This window comes from Saccostrea cucullata, unplaced genomic scaffold (genome assembly GCF_032062105.1).
Source record: "Saccostrea cucullata isolate Sc308-1 unplaced genomic scaffold, CSIRO_AGI_Scuc_v1 ctg2639, whole genome shotgun sequence".
NCBI classification, from domain to species: domain Eukaryota; kingdom Metazoa; phylum Mollusca; class Bivalvia; order Ostreida; family Ostreidae; genus Saccostrea; species Saccostrea cuccullata.
In genome coordinates this window covers 48763-67249 of record NW_026917917.1, presented here as the reverse complement: position 1 = coordinate 67249, position 18487 = coordinate 48763, and the positions used below count along the sequence as shown (strand labels likewise).

The window sequence follows — 18487 nt, the reverse complement described above, 5'->3', positions numbered from 1 at the left end:
CATAATTGAAAGGACATTCATCTTTGTCCCCATGTACCCAAATATTAAAGCAATTTTTTTCTCATTCCACTCATTTTATCCATTGTATACAATACTGGTCACTGACACGGGCTTCAAAAAAACTAAAATAGAGATAAGATTAAATGAATTCGAAAAATTAAACATAGTAAAGTTTAGAATAAACAAATAACTCTATAATCAGTTATTTCTTGCTAGACCAGTTATCGAATTTATAATGAAATCATATTGTTAATCGAGAATTCATATTTACAACATACGAAACTTATCATAGGTGTACAATAAATCACTTTTGATCATAAAGAAACATGAAAAAACAAGATGTGTGTGTGAAACACTGGTGCCCCTGTATTGTAACTTTTAAGGAAGGTTAAACTTTCTCAGATGCAAATTAAATATGTTTGTAAGGTCTTCTCACAAAAGCAAAAACTTGTTAAATAGAAAAGCCTTGGTACACCCTGTTTAAAAGTTATGACCAAGGTTTGAGTTTTTTAAAAGTAGGTTAGACTCAAAGGGTCAGAATTGTTGGAATCAAAAAGAGGATCTTGTCAAAAGGATTACATATCTTAAGTATGAAAATTCTGGTCCTAACCGTTCAAAAGTCATGGACAATATTTAAAAAGTCTGTCTTACTCCTTAGTCAAGGTCAAATGGTCAAAGTTGTTGGTATAAAAGGAACGTGATAAGGACTGTATATGCAAAGAATCATAGACCTAACACCAAGCGTGCAAAAGTTATTGCTAAAGTTAAAGTTGGGTACAATTTTGTAAAACTGGGTCAGATTGCAAAGTCAAGGTCAGAATACTTGGTACCCAAAGAAAGGTCTTTTCAAAAGAAATACAAACGTTTTTTAAGAATACCATAGCTTAAAAAAATCAATTGCTTTGGTCTAGTTTCAATTTTTGTTGACGAAGAGACAGACAGATACAGATACATAGGAAGGTATAGGGCAAAAATTATATGCATGTACATGTACTCCGAGTTTTAGAATAGGGTATACTAGTATAGGACTTATCTCTGATACATAACAGACATATAACAGACAAAATAGGAATTTGAACGATTATTGAAAGAAAATTCTTACAAGGCTTTAAATGTAGACCAATATACAATTCATGTACAACTAGAGGAGAATAACATACATTTTTGATTTAAAGCGAAGTATTCTACCCTGTTTTCCGCAATAGCCGTCATTTGATTTTTATTTTTATTTTACATTTAAGTTTGCGCCATCTGGATAATAAGGAGACAGGGACAAAGGTTGCAGCAAAACCAACAGACTGCAGATGACGCTGATGATATGGAAAAGAATATTAGCACTAGGATCCACATACGTTGGTTACTTTTGTTATCAATTTTGAGCTACTCTAAGCCTTGATATACCGGTACTTATATACATATTTTGCACATGTACAGGATGTGCAATAAATATCTTAAAATCTTATTTCTAATAATGAAACCGAAAAACAAGGGACATTTACCGATAGAGCTGAAGATTGGTCATTAATTTGAAAAAAAAATTATAGATTTTATGATCCTTACATGTATCTTGAGGATAATAGAATCTTACTATGAGCAAGGATGGGTCTTCCAATTTTGAGAATTTCCTGGGTCATGGTTTCTGATGTTTGCGTTCGGTTCTGTTCATTATACATGTAAATATGTGTAGCGAAAATCATTTATCTAATGCTTTGAAAATATTTTCCTCTGCCTTTAAGCATTAAGCAAATTAATTAAATTAGGGGTGTTAAGAAAGTTCGTTCGGGGATGAAATATTTTCAAAGTAGTGCTTTACTAAAGACATGAATTTTCAAGTCTAACAAAATCACAAGGGTGTGCTTTAGATTCATAGCAAATTATTTCTAGCAGGAAATTATAAGATTTTTCTTCCATATGAAAAAATATATATATCTTTAAAGCACTCGAATGATAGAAATGCTGGTCATTTTGAGTGAAAATAAAGGATAATTGACTTTTATTTTTTCATAGCTTATCTTGCATCAGACAAGCTGATAAGCGTAGGTATAATAACGATATTTCAAAAGTATAGGTTTGTAATTTTGAAATATTTCACAGATTTAATAATTTTTGCATAGTATTTGAAAGGATGTTTTGGCCTGCGTGCTACATATTTGTCTCAAATATGCATCATCCATAATTTTCTCAACAGACATCAACTGTTTTAATAACTGCCCTCCCCTTACTGATTCAACAAAAGATAGTTAAAACCTTATCAGTAGCAAGAATGGACTCTGTAAACATGAAATATCACAAATTATAAATATCTTCTCATCGTATTTCTTTTTGAAAATAAAAATAAAAATGTGGATCGAACTTTCTTAACACCCTTTACAATGATGTAAATGTAAATATATAAATATAAATAAATCTACCTCTTTTCTGCTCTTTGTTATCTAAGTGGAAAACAGAGTTCAAAATTGTAATAAGTTACGCATATTAGAGTCATGGAGTCAGTACATTAGTTGGTAAAAACCTGTGCCAAGTTTTTTTAGACTCTATTTTAAACAGTGAACTAGTGTTAAAAGAGAACCAGGAAGACTACATGGTGTTCTGGACTTGTAGTTTGTAGTTTTTGACAAGTGGCAAATATCCAAGTTGTATAGCTGAGTGGTTAATTAGAGCAGGTAACAAGTATTAACAAGTTGTCTATATTCCCAAGAGGCGAGTGTTGGTACCAAGTGTTATCAAGTGGCAAGCAGTTAAAATGTCTGTGTAGCCAAGAGTAGTATTTCTTACACCGTGATTGGGTAATGAAAGGTCGCATTAAAGTTCATTATCCGACTATGCTTTACTCGCATTGGTCAATGTTTTTTTTTTAAAGTTTGCTACACTGTACGAAATATATTCAAACCATGACCAAATGAGAGAGGATCTTAGATTTGGGCCGTGGTTTGCGACGATGGACATAGACACCAAGTAAGGTTCTACGTAGATCGTTAGCGACTCGCATGTTACAATAAACAAGCTTGGGTATTTTTATCAGAATTTTGAAATTAATTCTTGGGCAAGATCGCTTTATATTTGAGTGAATGTTGCTTAATACTTCTATGGATCCTTTCAGTGTTTTGTTATACCCAGGTAGCCGCTACGGATCTTGGCCTTCTCGTTATATATCAGAATGTTAAAGGGAAAGGTCAGGCTATGCATATCTTTATGAAATAAATAGAATACAGCATGCTTAAAGCACCTACCAAATATCTTATCAGATACTGTTATCTAAAGCCATAAATTAAGATCATTTATATGGCCAGTGTTTACATCTCCTTCAAATGCATGGAGGCTGCCATGATAGCATCTCTGTGACGTCAGCAAACCGCTTCTACAAAACTCGCTCCATACTGACCGGCTAATAAACAGATTTACCAAATAGCAGGAAAATAACTTTGGAATTATATCATATGCATATGAGCCTGAGTATACAGAAGAATTAAGACCTTGAAAATCTTAGTGATGATAATGCAACAGATGCAGTAATTATTCCTGTGTTTATGTGGAAAGTTTGAGGTCATGCCCTCTGCAGAGAAATGCATGTGTCTCTTATACGTCTCTGGTTGTAAACATTGTGATTACACTGGCAAAATATGGATGGCAGGGTTTGGGATCACAAAAAAAACACTTTTCTTGCACTGTCCTTGCTTATTTGTGCAATTAGAAGCTTGACAAGATGGATTTTTTAGAGACCATCAAGTTATGAAAAGAGGTCAGCTCAGCACAGATAAGAATTTGTGAAAGCGGTTTGCTGACGTAGCAAACTATTTGGAACAGATCGGGATGCTGAGATAAAACCCGATGATAAGCTACAGTAAATTTATCTTCTAACACTGAAGAATTTTAAAATGGCAGCCTGCATGTGTTTGTCAATCTGTGACATTCAATTACTGATTTTTACTTAATTGAGTGTGAGTTTATGAATTTCAAATGATAAAAATATTTTTTACAGCAAGTTCTCTCATTCCAATTCATTTTGCTATTTGCCTGACCTTTCCCTTTAATTAAAATAACATTGAAATGTTTTTATACTGGGGCCATTCTATATAGATATATTCAAAATATCTCAAAAATACCAAGTGTTTGCATATAAGTAATTGGCTTCTTCCGACCAAAGTTAACTCTTTGTGAGGTATCCGACAAGTTATTTGGTGGCGGCGCATGCGTGAGCTGAAGGAGAGTCATGCTTTTTCGAGCTCTGAATATAAGATATTTTTTGTAAAAAAAAAAACAAACTTTGGGAGATTTATCTTCATGACTTCAACTGCGTGTTATGAGGCCTAAAACATCTGCAGGTGGATCCAGTGGTTCTAATGGATATAAGTCTAAGAAAGGGAAGAAAAGAAAAGAAGGCCCAGATTTGAGCAGTGAAGCGCAACAAAAAAAGTAAGTTTTATGGGTACGTCTCACGACAATGTAGACACACAAAGAATATCGCAACCGTTATTCTCAACTCCACTAAACAATCAACAGAGAATACAGAGTGTGCGGAACAATCAAAATAATACATACCAAATTCCACAGATGTCACAAGTGCTTGTAATGAATTACAGTTTCTCACCTGTAGGACCTGTTCATCCTGTACAACAGGTACAACAATATCAGGGTGGATTACAGCCAATTGAAAATGGTAATAAAATAGACAATTTGGCCAAAACATTGGACAAAGTTTGCCAAAAATTGGATAAACTTGATCAAATTGAATCCAGAATCAGCAAATTTGAAGCAACAATGAATATTGTCACAACTGACGTGCTTGAATTGAAAACAAAAATGTCAGATATTGAAAAAAGCATTAAGTTCACTAGTGATAAATTAGATGAGAATGAAGAAACATCAAGAGAGATAGTGGCAGAAATGAAGAGATCCAAAAAAATACACGAGAATTTAGAAAAAGAGAGTGAGGCACAAAGAGAACAAATGAATATTGTGACAAATAAAATGTTAGATCTAAAAGACCAGGAAAACGAATTACAAGCAAGGTCCATGCGTGATAACCTTATATTTGTGGGAATTAATGAACCAAAAGATAAAACTTCAGAACAGTGTGAACAAGCATTACAAGCGTTCATATCTGAAAAACTCAGAATAACGGATGAAATTCCATTTCATCGAGTACATCGTGTTAAGCAAAATCTCGGGCAATTGTGGCAAAATTTGTAAATTTTAAGGATCGTGAAAAGGTCCGAAAAACTACAATCACGGTGATCACTGATCGGGAAGGAGGTCCGCGCGATCAAGGCAACCCAGAATTCAGTGTATTCGAACAATTTCCCAAGGAAATAAACGATAATCGGAAAATATTATACCTGCACTATAAAGAGGCTAAACGACAGGGCATCAAAGCGCAATTGGTTATGGATAAACTCTGTATCAACGGTGAACGATTCGTCGCGACAGATTTTGGTCAGGAAAACCCATACGACGCACCAGCAGCACCACGCAATGTAGATCCGCGCCTAACTCCATTAGCCCGTAAATTTCGACCATTCAACAGACGCGGCTCAGTAAGTCAAAGGTAGGATAACCTAGGAGGAAATCTACCACGTGACAATTTAGTGGACAGTGATCCAACCGACTCTCTCGATTCATCCACTGAAATCGATCGCAAACTTAAAATCCTAGGATTAAACGTTTGTGGTTTAAGTAGACGCATAAATTATCCAGAATTTTCAACATTTATCTCTTCCTTTGATATATTGTGTTTTACAGAGACAAAAACTGATGATACTACACCGATTGATCACATTTATTTTTTCTTTGATGCTAAAAATAGGCACGGATTTTCACACAGACGTTCTGGTGATATTGTAATTGGATACAAAAAATCTATCAAAGATTATGTAACTATCGTTCACACAGATTGTAAATTTGTTCACTGGTTAAGATAAAATCTTCTTTAATTAATTCAGATAAAGACTTGATTTTAGGTATTGTTTACTTACCACCAGAAAGTTCTATATATAGTTCAATGGAAGCTTTTGAAATTGAACTTAAATTTTTGAATTTACAGAGTGAATTTAGTCATATATGCCTAATTGGAGATTTTAATGCAAGGACTTCTGATAGAGATGATTTTATTGAACCAGATGACATATCAAATCAAGAATTTGAGTTAGATGATCCCAGTTTAGACTGTCTCAAAATCATTAGATAAAACAAAGAATAATTTTGGAAACAATTTATTAATTTTTTGTAAAAATAAAAAAATGTATTTATTGAATGGAAGATTAGAAGAGGGTAAATTAACTACAACAAAATCAAGTGTGGTCGATTATTGCATATGTAGTGTTGAATTTTTGAAGCACGTGCAAAATTTTTCTGTACTAGAATTCAATAGGTTATATTCTGATATCCATATGCCACTACTTTATGAAATAAGTGCTAACTCATATACCTCAAATGATATCTGCCAAACTAAAGAAGAAAGAAAGGAAAATAAAAATAATTTTTCATGTCAGAAAATAAAACCATGGGATAATGAAAAAACAGAAGAATTTTGTCAAAATATTGATTTAAATGTCTTAAGAACATTAAAAATAGCTTGAGCAATATTGATATTAATGATTTAAATAAAAACCTGGTTAATGAAATCTTTTCAGACACTGCAGATCTGCTGCTTAACTCGGCACGCACAACTTTTGGAATATTTAATGCTCACCAAACTCACAATAAACTACCACAGAAAAGAAAGGAATGGTTTGATAAAGAATGCAAAATAGCACAAAAAAATATAGGAAATCAAAACGAATGTTTAGGAAATATCGTTCAAGCATCTTAAAAGAAGAAGTACGTGTCAATGAACGTAAATATAAAAATACCATGGATAAAAGTATGAAAAAACATAGAAACTTAATTATGAAAAAAAATTGAAAACTGAGAAGTAAGGATCCAAAAAGTTATTGGAAAATAATTAATAAAAGGCCGAATAAATGTGATATCAATATTGATGAATTTTACAATTACTTTAAAAACACAAATAATGGTGATGTAAATAATGACGAACTTCTATTAAATGAGGTTAGAAATACACATAATAATGATGAACTAGACTCAGTGATAACTGAGTATGAGAGAAAACATGCAATTGAAAATATTAAAAATAACAAAAGTGCTGGAAGTGATGAAATTTATAATGAATACATAAAATCCTCTGCTAGTATTATGTTACCTGTATATGTCATGTTATTTAATATTGTTTTTAACACAGCAATTTTGCCTGAAGCTTGGATTGTTGGTGATATATTGCCTATTTATAAAAATAAGGGGAACGACAATGCCCCTGAAAACTATAGACCTTTAACTTTATTAAGTTGCATGGGTAAATTATTCACATCTATCCTAGCTAAACGATTAAATAATTATGCTGAGCAATATAATATACTTAATGAAAATCAAGGCGGTTTCAGACCAAATTATTCTACAATAGATAATATTTTCACTTTACAATCGTTAATCGAATTATCCTTTTTACTGTAAAACAAACTATATTGTGCATTTATAGATTTTAAGGCTGCTTTTGACAATGTATGGAGAATAGGATTATGGCAAAAACTAATTCAAAATAATATTACCGGAAAATGTTTTGAAGTTATAGTGAAAATGTACTCTGAAAGTAAATCCATAATAGCTGTTAGTGATATGGTAACTGAATACTTTTCATGCAAAATAGGGGTACGGCAAGGGGAAAACTTATCGCCCTTTTTATTTGCTTTATTTCTGAATGATGTAGAATCCTTTTTAATTGCACATAACAATATTGGTGTCTCAACAATATCAAATGAGATTGAAAAAGAACTTGGTGTTTTGCTAAAAATGCTGATTATTTTGTACGCAGATGATACAGTTTTACTATCAGAATCACCTGAAGATTTACAGAATCATTTGAACAGCTTTTTTATTGTATTGTGAAAAATGGAAGCTAGAAGTTAATATTGAAAAAACAAAAATCGTGAATTTTTTTTAAAGGGACGTATACCACATAAAGTTTTTCATTACAATAACAATGAAATTGAAATTGTTAAACATTTTGAATATCTAGGAATCATATTTTCAACAACAGGCTCATTTATTAAGACGAAACAATATGCTACTGAAAGAGCAACGAAAGCTATGTATGGTATTTTGAAAAAGGGTAACCAATTACATCTTTCTCTATATGACCAATCGTATTTGTTTAACAAGATTGTAGTTCCAATTTTATTGTGTGGTTGTGAAGTATGGGGTTATGGTAATGTTGAAATGATAGAAAGAGTACATTTAAAATTCTGTAAAATGCTTTTTCATTTAAAACCAAGTACTCCAAATTTTATGATATATGGTGAATTAGGTAGAGTACCTTTAATTATACATATTAAAACTAGAATTATTGCATACTGGTCAAAAATTCTACATGGAAAACAATCAAAATATTGTTTTTTTAATGTATAAATTACTTCGTGCAAAATTTGATAATGGACATGAATCTAAATGGTAAAAGAATTTGAATTCAATTTTAGACAATTGTGGATATAGTAATATTTGGAATCAGAATCAATTATTTAATAGAACTTGGCTTATTAAAAGTTTGAAACAAAAATTACTAGATCAGTTTCAACAAAATTGGAATTCAACCTGAAATGATTCTTCAAAAGGTGCGACATATAATCTATTTACTAATTTACACTTTGGATGCCAATTTTATGTAGATAGCGGCTTAAGTAATTATAACTATAAGAAACAAATTTTAGCTAGATTTAGAACAGCAAACCATAAATTACCAATTAAAACAGGAAGGTGGGAAGGTACTGAAAGAATTAATAGAATATGTCTTTTATGTAAAAATGATCTTGGGGACGAATTCCACTATATACAGTATTATCATGTGAAAAGTTAAAAGATGAAAGAAAATTGTATATTCCGAAATATTATTTATCAAGACCAAATGTTATGAAGTTTAGTGAATTGTTTTCTTCGAAAAATTTTGGGCTATTAAGTAAACTTTGTTTATTTATTAAAATTGTAAACGAGAAAGTCAGACCTCCAGGTTAACATTATTGTAAATTATTATATGAAAATATTTGATTATATTAATAAGCACACTTTGTATATATGTTATATGTAATGCTCACGCATGTATGTATATACATGTATGTTATAATAATATGTATGATCTCTATGTTGTTAAAATAACAACGAAAGAGATGTTAATAAACTGGTAAACTGGTATCAATAGCGCACACATTACGCCCTTTACAATTTAATTATTTTACAAGTTATTTACAACATATATACAACTACGCTTTATTATATAGATAAAATATGCACCGACAAATTAACGTAAATTTTGTATGTTAGGATGTTAGGTACGATCAATCAATACTTTGTTACGACTTATGGCTATCTATGTTTCTCGGCGTAACTTGTTGGGCTCCTTATTAATAATCTGAATGTTGAACGAAAGACAAGAGGATATAATTTGTTTTTAACATTTTATATACACATTTGTACATGTATAGACCAACCACCCTTTCCAACAAATGTTAATTTAAAAACCTCCCTTAAGCAACCCTTTAGTAGAAGTGAATAGACCTTATAACTTTAGGTCTTCAATCAAGTTTGAACTAGTGATTTCTACACTTAGTGGGTAAAACTATGAAATGTCAGTTTATAGCAAGCAACTAATTGTATAGGGACAAAAAGTTACAGTGTATGCTAATTTATCAATGCAATGCGTCTAGCATTTGTTAAGATTCAAAGGTTATAGCAAAGAAATTATTGTATAGGGACTAAAAGTTATGCTTATATATCAACAAAACTTAATACAATGCACCATGCATTTGTTAGTAATGTCATTAGTTATAAATATCAAGCTCAGATTACTTTTTGTGCATTAGTAAATACTATTCAACAGTTAACATTAACGGTGAGTTCAGATCACTACTTGTGTGTAAGTAAACTCGTAAAATGAATAAATAAAGCAATCAAACGTTGCTTACAATATTTTATACTGGTTCAGGTTAGTAATTACCCATCATGTCGATTTGTTTCGTCTCTCCGTCTCAAACAGAACCTTTCTGATGGGGAGACTGCAGACGTCTTAATTCGGGATTAGACCGTCTGGAGGACCTTTCCGTGAGTAAGACCGCAGGTGTCCGTTAGTTAAATTAGAGCCCTGGGAGCTCCTATATAATGCATTTACATCATTTATGACGTCGAATGCAAGACAAATTAGCGCCATAACTTCAAATAGCTGGAAAGCGTCGGATGTACTTAACTTGTACTTGATAGCTTTTAACGCTTAGTATGAAAAGCAGAGTGTAATTATAAGGTTTTGCCCTAATTATCAATGACTGGATTTATTATTCATCCTCATTATCAAATGTAAGCACATTCAGTACTATATACTATAGTAATCGTATTTGTAGACCACGTAATGATGTGTTTACATTACATATCCCTTAGAACGTGGAGGAAATTTGTACTAGGTAAACAATAAGCAGGTCTATCCTTTACACGTCACACTAAGTTAAGAAATATTGTGATCTAAAATGTGTAATTATCAATTGATAGATTTGTTTCTGAGGATTACAGAATGTTTTTTTATTTTTTGTATCAATTTGCGCTCATAGTTTTTTTTTTGTCTGAATGCGCTCAAATGTACCTGTTTTTCTTTAAATTTACGAACATTGCAATTTCATAAAGCCTGTTTTCAAATACCTGTACTTACTGAAGAAATTTTTTAAAAGGAAATGAAAGCACTATATCTCTACTACATTATTAATAGCCATTATTTTGTGCACTAAGTGAATCAAGCTTTTTAGTTAGATTTAGTTAATAATTTAAGTTTTAGTGTAAGTTTACATGAAATATATAAAGAATAGTATTCAAGCTCAAACTAAGCATAATTTTAATAAACAGCTATAAAATAAAATTTCATCTAATTTCTAATTTTTTTTTTAACATTTATATGTTTTTAGGTTAATATTTTCTCTTCAATAGATATCCTGCAAAGAAGAAATTACATCTTACTAGAGGGATTAAAAACTAATCTAGACTCAAACTTTCACCTCAAATGGAAAAAGGATAAAAACGACATTTCAAATAAATATAGGATTGGTGACCGAGCAATTTCCATCGGAATTTTTTCCGGAGAAGACTGTGGTATTTACCAGGGTTTTACTGAACAAAGTGGCATAGGATGCTGTAGAAGAAGGAAGCGAAATACTTACCCTGTTACAGTAGGTCTGTATCTAATTGAAGACAAAAATGTGTTGAAGTACTGTATCCTCGTAGATTTCTTTTTGATACCTGTCTGAAGAAGGAAATTTGGAAGGCGCTACATATTTATCCCCCTCTACATTAATAATTCAGTTCGTAAAAATCTCAATGCCTTCTTTCTAATGATATTCACGTAGAACGTTCAGATGATTTTGCCCTACAAAATCCTTATCTTAAAATATGAACTAATTTTTCCAGACTTCCAGTTTTTCTTCACATTGTTCTAAGTTTTGATTTGATTATTATCATATTGAGTCCCCCTATAGAAATCGATTTGTTTTATATAAACAATGATTGATTGATTGTGAATTGTTTAACGTCCCTCTTGAGAATTTTTCACTCATTTGTAGACGCCACCACTAGTTGGTGGAGAGCTAAAAAATTTGTCCTATACTCGGCACTCAGGGCTGTTGAGCAGTGATGGGTCTTTTTGTGATGAGTAGTGCATAGTAATAATGATCAAGGGCACTGGTGCTTTTTCCAAAAAATATTTTAAAAGTGAAACGTGTGGCCCCACTCAGCACGACTGACTTCTGCAGGGGGGATTGAGGCCTTATAGATCATATAGTGAAAGTGCATTAACTCTTTCTCTTTGAACCGTCTTCTCTTTTCCTAGATATTTAGCAGATAAACAAGGTACTTTTTAATCATGAGCAAGGGTGTCTCTTCCAAAATTTTGAATATCTTGCCCTCTGTGTCTACGGTTCGGTTTAAGGGTGGCGCTGTAATCTAAAAGTGAAAGTGCATAAAGTTGAAAAAAATAACAAGAGTTTCCTATGCCACTCTATGCAATGCTGGTAAACAAGGTACATAGCTAGGGTGATCAAAGGTGCCTCTTCCAAAACTATGCAATTTTTTTGTTCCTTGGAGAGAAGATCTGCAGGTGGAAAAACATTATTTCTTCGAAAATTTCCTTCTCTTCTCCTAGGTATTTTGTAGATTAACAAAGTGAATTGTGTTGATGAGCAATGATATCTTTACCAAAATTATGAACTTGGCCGGCCCAGGGTCGAAGGCCCTAGTGTTAAGATGGGGCTGTTTAACCGTATGGTGAAAATGCATAAATAAATAAAAATCTCTCTCCCCTCTATGTAATGCAAATGAACGAAGTACTTGGTTATGATGATCAAAGATGGTTCTTCCTATTATGAAGTTTGTGGTCCCAGGTGAGGGGTTCTGTAGGATGGAAGCTTTACTAATTAAGTACAGAAAGTGCTTTATGTCTTTTAATTGTTTTCCCAGCACTAAGGTACTGAATACAGTTTTTTTCGCCCCGTGTTTTTTTCGCCTATCTGCACTTGCAAACGATTTTGTCCAGTTTTAAATTCGCCCCGTTTTAAATTTGACCGAAAAAGAAGAGCGCAAAATGGGCGAAAATAAAACGGGGGCGAAAATTTACCTGTATACAGTATATTGCAGGAAAATCAAGTTTATAGTGATTATAAGAAATAACGCCCTTTTTTAAAACTTGTGAATTTTGAATTGTGACCCCATGGTGGGGGTTTCAGGGGGGGGGGGGCTCTTTTGATTATATTCCTTAATTTCCTTAATTCTTTGAAAATCTCTTTCTCCACCTTCAAGGTACATGGGTCTTACAGATAAAACAAGTAAATATTTTTTATATCATTAATTTCTTCTCTACCCCATATATGAAACGAAACAGAAGAATTATTTACATTGTTATGATGGTAGGGAGGGTTTTTCAAAAAGTTAAAACTTAACCAGTGGATCATGTGTTTTGTTGTTACTGTAAGATCTTTGTAAACATATATTTAAAATGTGTTTTATTTGCTGTGTCCACTGTCATTAACAAGATGCATCAAGTGCTTATTATAAAGAGTAAGGGTGTCCCTTCCAAAATATTGAATATATATTGACCAAGGAATAGGGGGGCTTGATATTAGGATAGGGTAAATTGAATCTATGATGGAAATGGACTATTCCTTTAAAAACCTTCCTCTCTGCTCCTAGGCGTCTACGAGGCAAATTCGTACCGTATAAAAAGGGTGTTTTTAATCAGATTTTGAAACTCTGTATCATTTATTAATTACTACTGAAGAAAACTATTCCCTTTTGTTATTCACTTGTAAAAATTTATCATTGTAGATAATGAAACCGATAAGGTCAATTGATTTTTTTTATAATATTAAATACAGAAATAATTTACTAAGTTTTAGTGGTCAGGTAAAATAGTCACACCATAAATAAATGAAAATGGAACAAAAACACCGTATCTTTGTACATTAATTAATCTTCAAAAGACTTAGAGAGATCAGTTTAAGGAAGAATGAAATGGGTGAACTAATAGTGCTCTAGGTCTATTGTTTTGCTTACCACAAATGAAGACAACTTTAATACTAATTAATGTAATAATATTTCAATGATCTCTGATTATTCTATTTCGTTTGCAATTGTGGCAACATAGCTTCAATTATTTGCTTTCTTATTCTAAGGATCTTTACTTTGTACTCAGGTGACCTTTAAGGCCCTTGTTTCAAAGGAATACACATGGTCTTTCTGATGTTTGTTCATTTGTAGATGCAGTTTTCTTTATGTTCAAATAGTAAATAATACATATTGATCATGTAACAGATATGTAAGCAACGTTTTCTATTTTCCTCATTTCAAATATCCATTGAAACAAAAATCTGTTACATCATTCTTTGATATGTCATTTCTTTTCTAATCAGTTGCATTATCAGAAGGGTATTTATCATTCTTGCTTTACCCTTCATTGGTTGATTGTTGTTATCTAATTTGCATGAGCTGTTTGCTTTTTTTGCTGCTGTTCTAAGGAAACTTCAAATCTACAATAATTCAGACTCATGAAAGATTTCTACTAAATAGTATATTACTTTTTAGCCTTTAAGCTGACACGAACTCTTCAATATGATTGATTCTACATCCTACGATTTATTTCACCCTTTTTGCCAAATTTCCTTCATTTGGCTTTGTTTCTTTCAGAGACCTGTCTTATTAACTGCTATTTCACTCTTTTGCATTTGTTATACTTTGGTGATTTTTGTGCTTGGATGCCGACAGGTACACATTTCCGATAGCATAGATTTGGGTCACAACATGAACTGAACTAAAAACATTAAACATGAAAATCCAACCAAAACATAAAGTGAATTAGCAATTTACTAGCATTTAGACGTAAATTAATTTTGAATACGTTAGATACATTGTTGATTTTAAAAAGTCACGTGCTTGTTTCCATGCACATAGATATCAGAATAATAAACAGGAAAGGCTGCACGTTGCATCTTTCCTAATTACACTGCATATACAGTTTGAGCTTTGTGGATGATATATGATATTTGCACATATTATGTTTTCATGTACAAAAAAGTTACCATTTTGGGTATATTTGTAAGCATGCCAAGGAAACAGATTCGGGGATGCTTACTCTTCCATGGTACTTGATCCAATATCTGTTATTTCTGGAGGTGCTTATTTGCTCTCCTCCGATTTATAATGTTTTGATGGACTTTCGAGATTGATTACTTTTTAGTATCTTCATATCCGTGAGAAATTTCCATCTTCAAGTAAAACTAGTTTTCCTCACTTTATTTTTCTGTTACCTTGCTTTCTGATTTTTGGATCCCTCTGAACTCTTCAGAGTTCTATGGCTATACAGTAATTAGGAGTAATAGAAACCTCGATCACTCAGGAAAAGTATTTGAGAAATGATCCACAGGATCTTATTCCCATAAGATAGTTTTCAGATTCAATTCTCGTTTCTTTTGATACTTACATCTACTGAAAATCTTTTCTCCTTTATTACCATTACCATTCATCATTCAGTAAACACCTTTGAAGCATATCATCTGTACAGTTTTCTTAAGCAGTAGCTATTCCATCATTGAAACGTGCAATGACAAACATATCAATATTACTACGTTTAATATGTTGTATCTTATATTAGATAACGATTTGTACAGATAAAGATATACACAAATAAAATGTGTATTTTTGTGTGATAGTAAGAGAATCAGTGTTGCGGGTTTGCAGAAAAAATACATCACCCGCTTACCTGGGTAATGCATGTTGTCTGCAACAGCTGCAACATTTCTTGTCATACTAACATCCAAAAAAAAAGATGCGTTTATTTAAGATTTTGTCTTCGTTTGTAAGGCTCATTATATAAATTGCATTCTAGAAGAACTTGGATTTAATTCTACAAGTGGTAATCCTACTTATACTCATACTTCTCTTTCTAAGGAAGAAATTCTTCAAAATCACCTGTCAGTTTTGAATACTTTTAATATTCCACAGATCCAACATGAATTTGAACTACCTTATATATATTGGATTCCGAAACTTCATAAGAATCCTTACAAACAAAGATACATTGCGGGTTACAGTAAATGTTCAACCAAGCCTCTTTCGTTACTTCTCACTAAAATATTGACAGTAGTGAAGGAAAAACTTCAAGGGTACTGTACAACTATATATTCAAGAAGTGGTGTAAATCAGATGTGGATACTTAAAAATAATGGTGTGACCGGTCGGCAGGGGATGCTCACTCCTCCATGGCACCCATCTGATCATTTAGGAGGTCCGTGTTTGCTCTGCTCTTATTTTGTATATTGTTTAATGGACGTTGAGATTGAATAATGTTCGTTATTTCCATATCCATATACGTGTATGATGTCATAGGTTTTGGCAAAAACTGTTATTAATTTTAATTTTCACCCAATAAAACAATTTCTTTTGAAAGAATCATTTTCAATAGGTGTGATAATAAAAATTGTTAAGTAAAGGAATTAAAAAGATGAATATTTTCTTTATTTATACAATTATTCAATCTTTAAAAATGTTGACAAGAGTTATAACTCCTTTTAAGGTATCTTTATTTTTTTTGTACTTCTAATGTAAAATAGTTTCCCCGATACATGTATTCAAAATTCAAAGGTGATTGTAAGTAGCAAGTATATTCGAACTTTCAGCATCAAAATTATGCATTTGAGCCTGTTTTTCATTTTTATAATACTGTTTACAAAAAACGAACGATTTTTAATGTTGATATATACTTCTGTTTATATAATTGTCTTCCATCTTGAAATATGGAAACATATACATTTTTGCAATAATTGGTACATTTAAACTGTATAAAATACAAATAAATGCAGTTTTTGTATTTGAACCATAAAAATTGTGGGCGTGGAGAGACCTTAAATAATGGATAGGTTGTCCGTTTTTACATGTTGGCATTATTTATAATAAACGTTTATTGACTTCAGTGCATGATAATACAAAAAATGAATGTATAATATATTAATAAGCCCATAAATAAGTATACAGATCAAAGATTCGAGGGGTGATCAAAATGTTCGTGAACTATCTGTCATGTTGTAGATTTTGAATTTACCGGGTGGCAGTAAATACAAAATTTACAACAAGACAACAGTTGTCAACAGTTGTCATGCTGTAAAATTTGTATTTACTGCCACCCGGTAAATTCAAAATTTACAACATATGACATATCTCTATATTTACAAATCTACAGTTCATATCACAATGAAATAATTTATCAATATAGTCGCACACATGTTCTGTAAATAGCATATGTTAAGTGATGTTTTGCATCATGTTTTCTGTGTCACAATGTGACATGAATAAATTATGACAAAAATGTTTGACTCGTGCAATGAACGGCTGTAAATTTTTTGTATATTCTGAAGCTTGCATTGCAGTAACATATAATGATTTGTACAAGGTTAATGAAGTCATATTATGAAAGACTTTCGAGAAGTTCAGTCTTGTGAAGGAAAGGAGGTGGTTAAAATGATGTTTGTTCTGCTACCCCGTAACAGCAAGTTGGAAAGGAGATCTGTTCTTAGTTGATCTTTTTATTTTATGAAAAATCGCCAAATTACAGTTAGAAAAATAATTGAATATCTTTATAATAATATACACTGTAATTATTGAATCCCTAAAATATAGTTTTCTTTAGACTTCAAACATATCAGATATGATATTAAAAAAAGGTGCCAATGTTTTATCCACAGTGGATAAACGACGCTCCCAAGACAGAGAACTCGGCTGTTTATAGTCACAATGCTCATTCTAGGAAAGAATATCCTTATACATTGGTTTGCGGAAATTTCTGACAAATAGACTGTTCTTGTGAAAAAATAACTCATGGTTAGAAATAAAAGACTCTGCAAAATCTTTAAATAATGTGAACAGAATGCTACGAAGCATGTCAAATGATCGCCTTGATCACATGAATCACACTGGCAGAAGGATGGTAGATGTGCATTAACATAGGGTTTTATGGAACCAATTCAATTAGTTCGCGACCTGTTTGATCACACCTCGTAAATGTGGTGTTAACTGAGGACAAAGTAATATTTGTATTATATTTGTACTTATGTAATAATTGTCTCATATTTCCTTGAATAGAATTCCAGAAACTAAAGCTTATTGGAGTACATTTCATCAACAGTGGCGATACAATCTCCGAAGAAATCCAATCTTCAAATTCCTTTTCTATTTGGGATTCTCATTCCGATCATGAGAAACCTTGTGTGGTACTCGTAACAGAGTCACCAAGCGACCCATCGTCTTCTATTCAAAGTAAGTTAATAAGAAGGCCATATGCTTATTTTAATGACAGATAAATATTGCTGTGATTTTTGCGAGTTTTATGACAAATAAAATCTACGTTGCTTAACTGCTTCAGGGAATCCTCACGATGAAAACGGAAATTCTGGACTTGTTTTTATCTTAAAGTGTGCAGCTTTACTCAACGAGGATTCTTCTTTTTCATGGAATAACAAAAGAAAAAAAGAAGCACTAAATAATGTGGAAAAATTCTTAAATGAGAAATCTCATAAAGTGGAAGAATATAAGAATGTCGCCCTTAACTTAAAAAGTTGTTCTTCGTACAAGTCAACGCCCAGTTCCTTCAAATTGTCTGATGACGTAGAGCTCGAGACCTTGTGGATTTTGTTAAACAGATGCCGATCTCCAGTGGAGGTTTTAGAATATATTTCGGATCAAAGATTGGCGAAACTCGCAAAAAAGTACTTCCGATTAGAAGGATACATGCATCATGCTGACGAATCTTACGTCTTATTGCCGTGCTCTGTAGCAAATATCTACCTGAAATGTTTTCATGATGAAATCTTTAAAACTACAGAAAATCTTTTGGAGAAAAAAGGTAAATCGAATCCTTTATTATCCAGAATGT

At 32.1% G+C, this 18487-nt stretch overlaps 1 protein-coding gene across 1 annotated transcript in view; it reads left to right on the top strand.

Annotated features, from left to right (window-relative positions):
* Nucleotides 1-326: 326 nt before the first annotated feature.
* LOC134262053 (uncharacterized) overlaps nucleotides 327-18487 on the top strand; it is a gene marked incomplete at its 3' end in the record, with an annotated part of 55776 nt that continues 37615 nt past the window's right edge. The window contains exons 1-5 of the mRNA XM_062744467.1: nucleotides 327-387; nucleotides 1242-1352; nucleotides 11008-11250; nucleotides 17698-17871; nucleotides 17978-18457. Coding sequence (XP_062600451.1) covers nucleotides 327-387; nucleotides 1242-1352; nucleotides 11008-11250; nucleotides 17698-17871; nucleotides 17978-18457 — 1069 coding nt within the window. The remainder of the gene's footprint in view (nucleotides 388-1241; nucleotides 1353-11007; nucleotides 11251-17697; nucleotides 17872-17977; nucleotides 18458-18487) is intronic.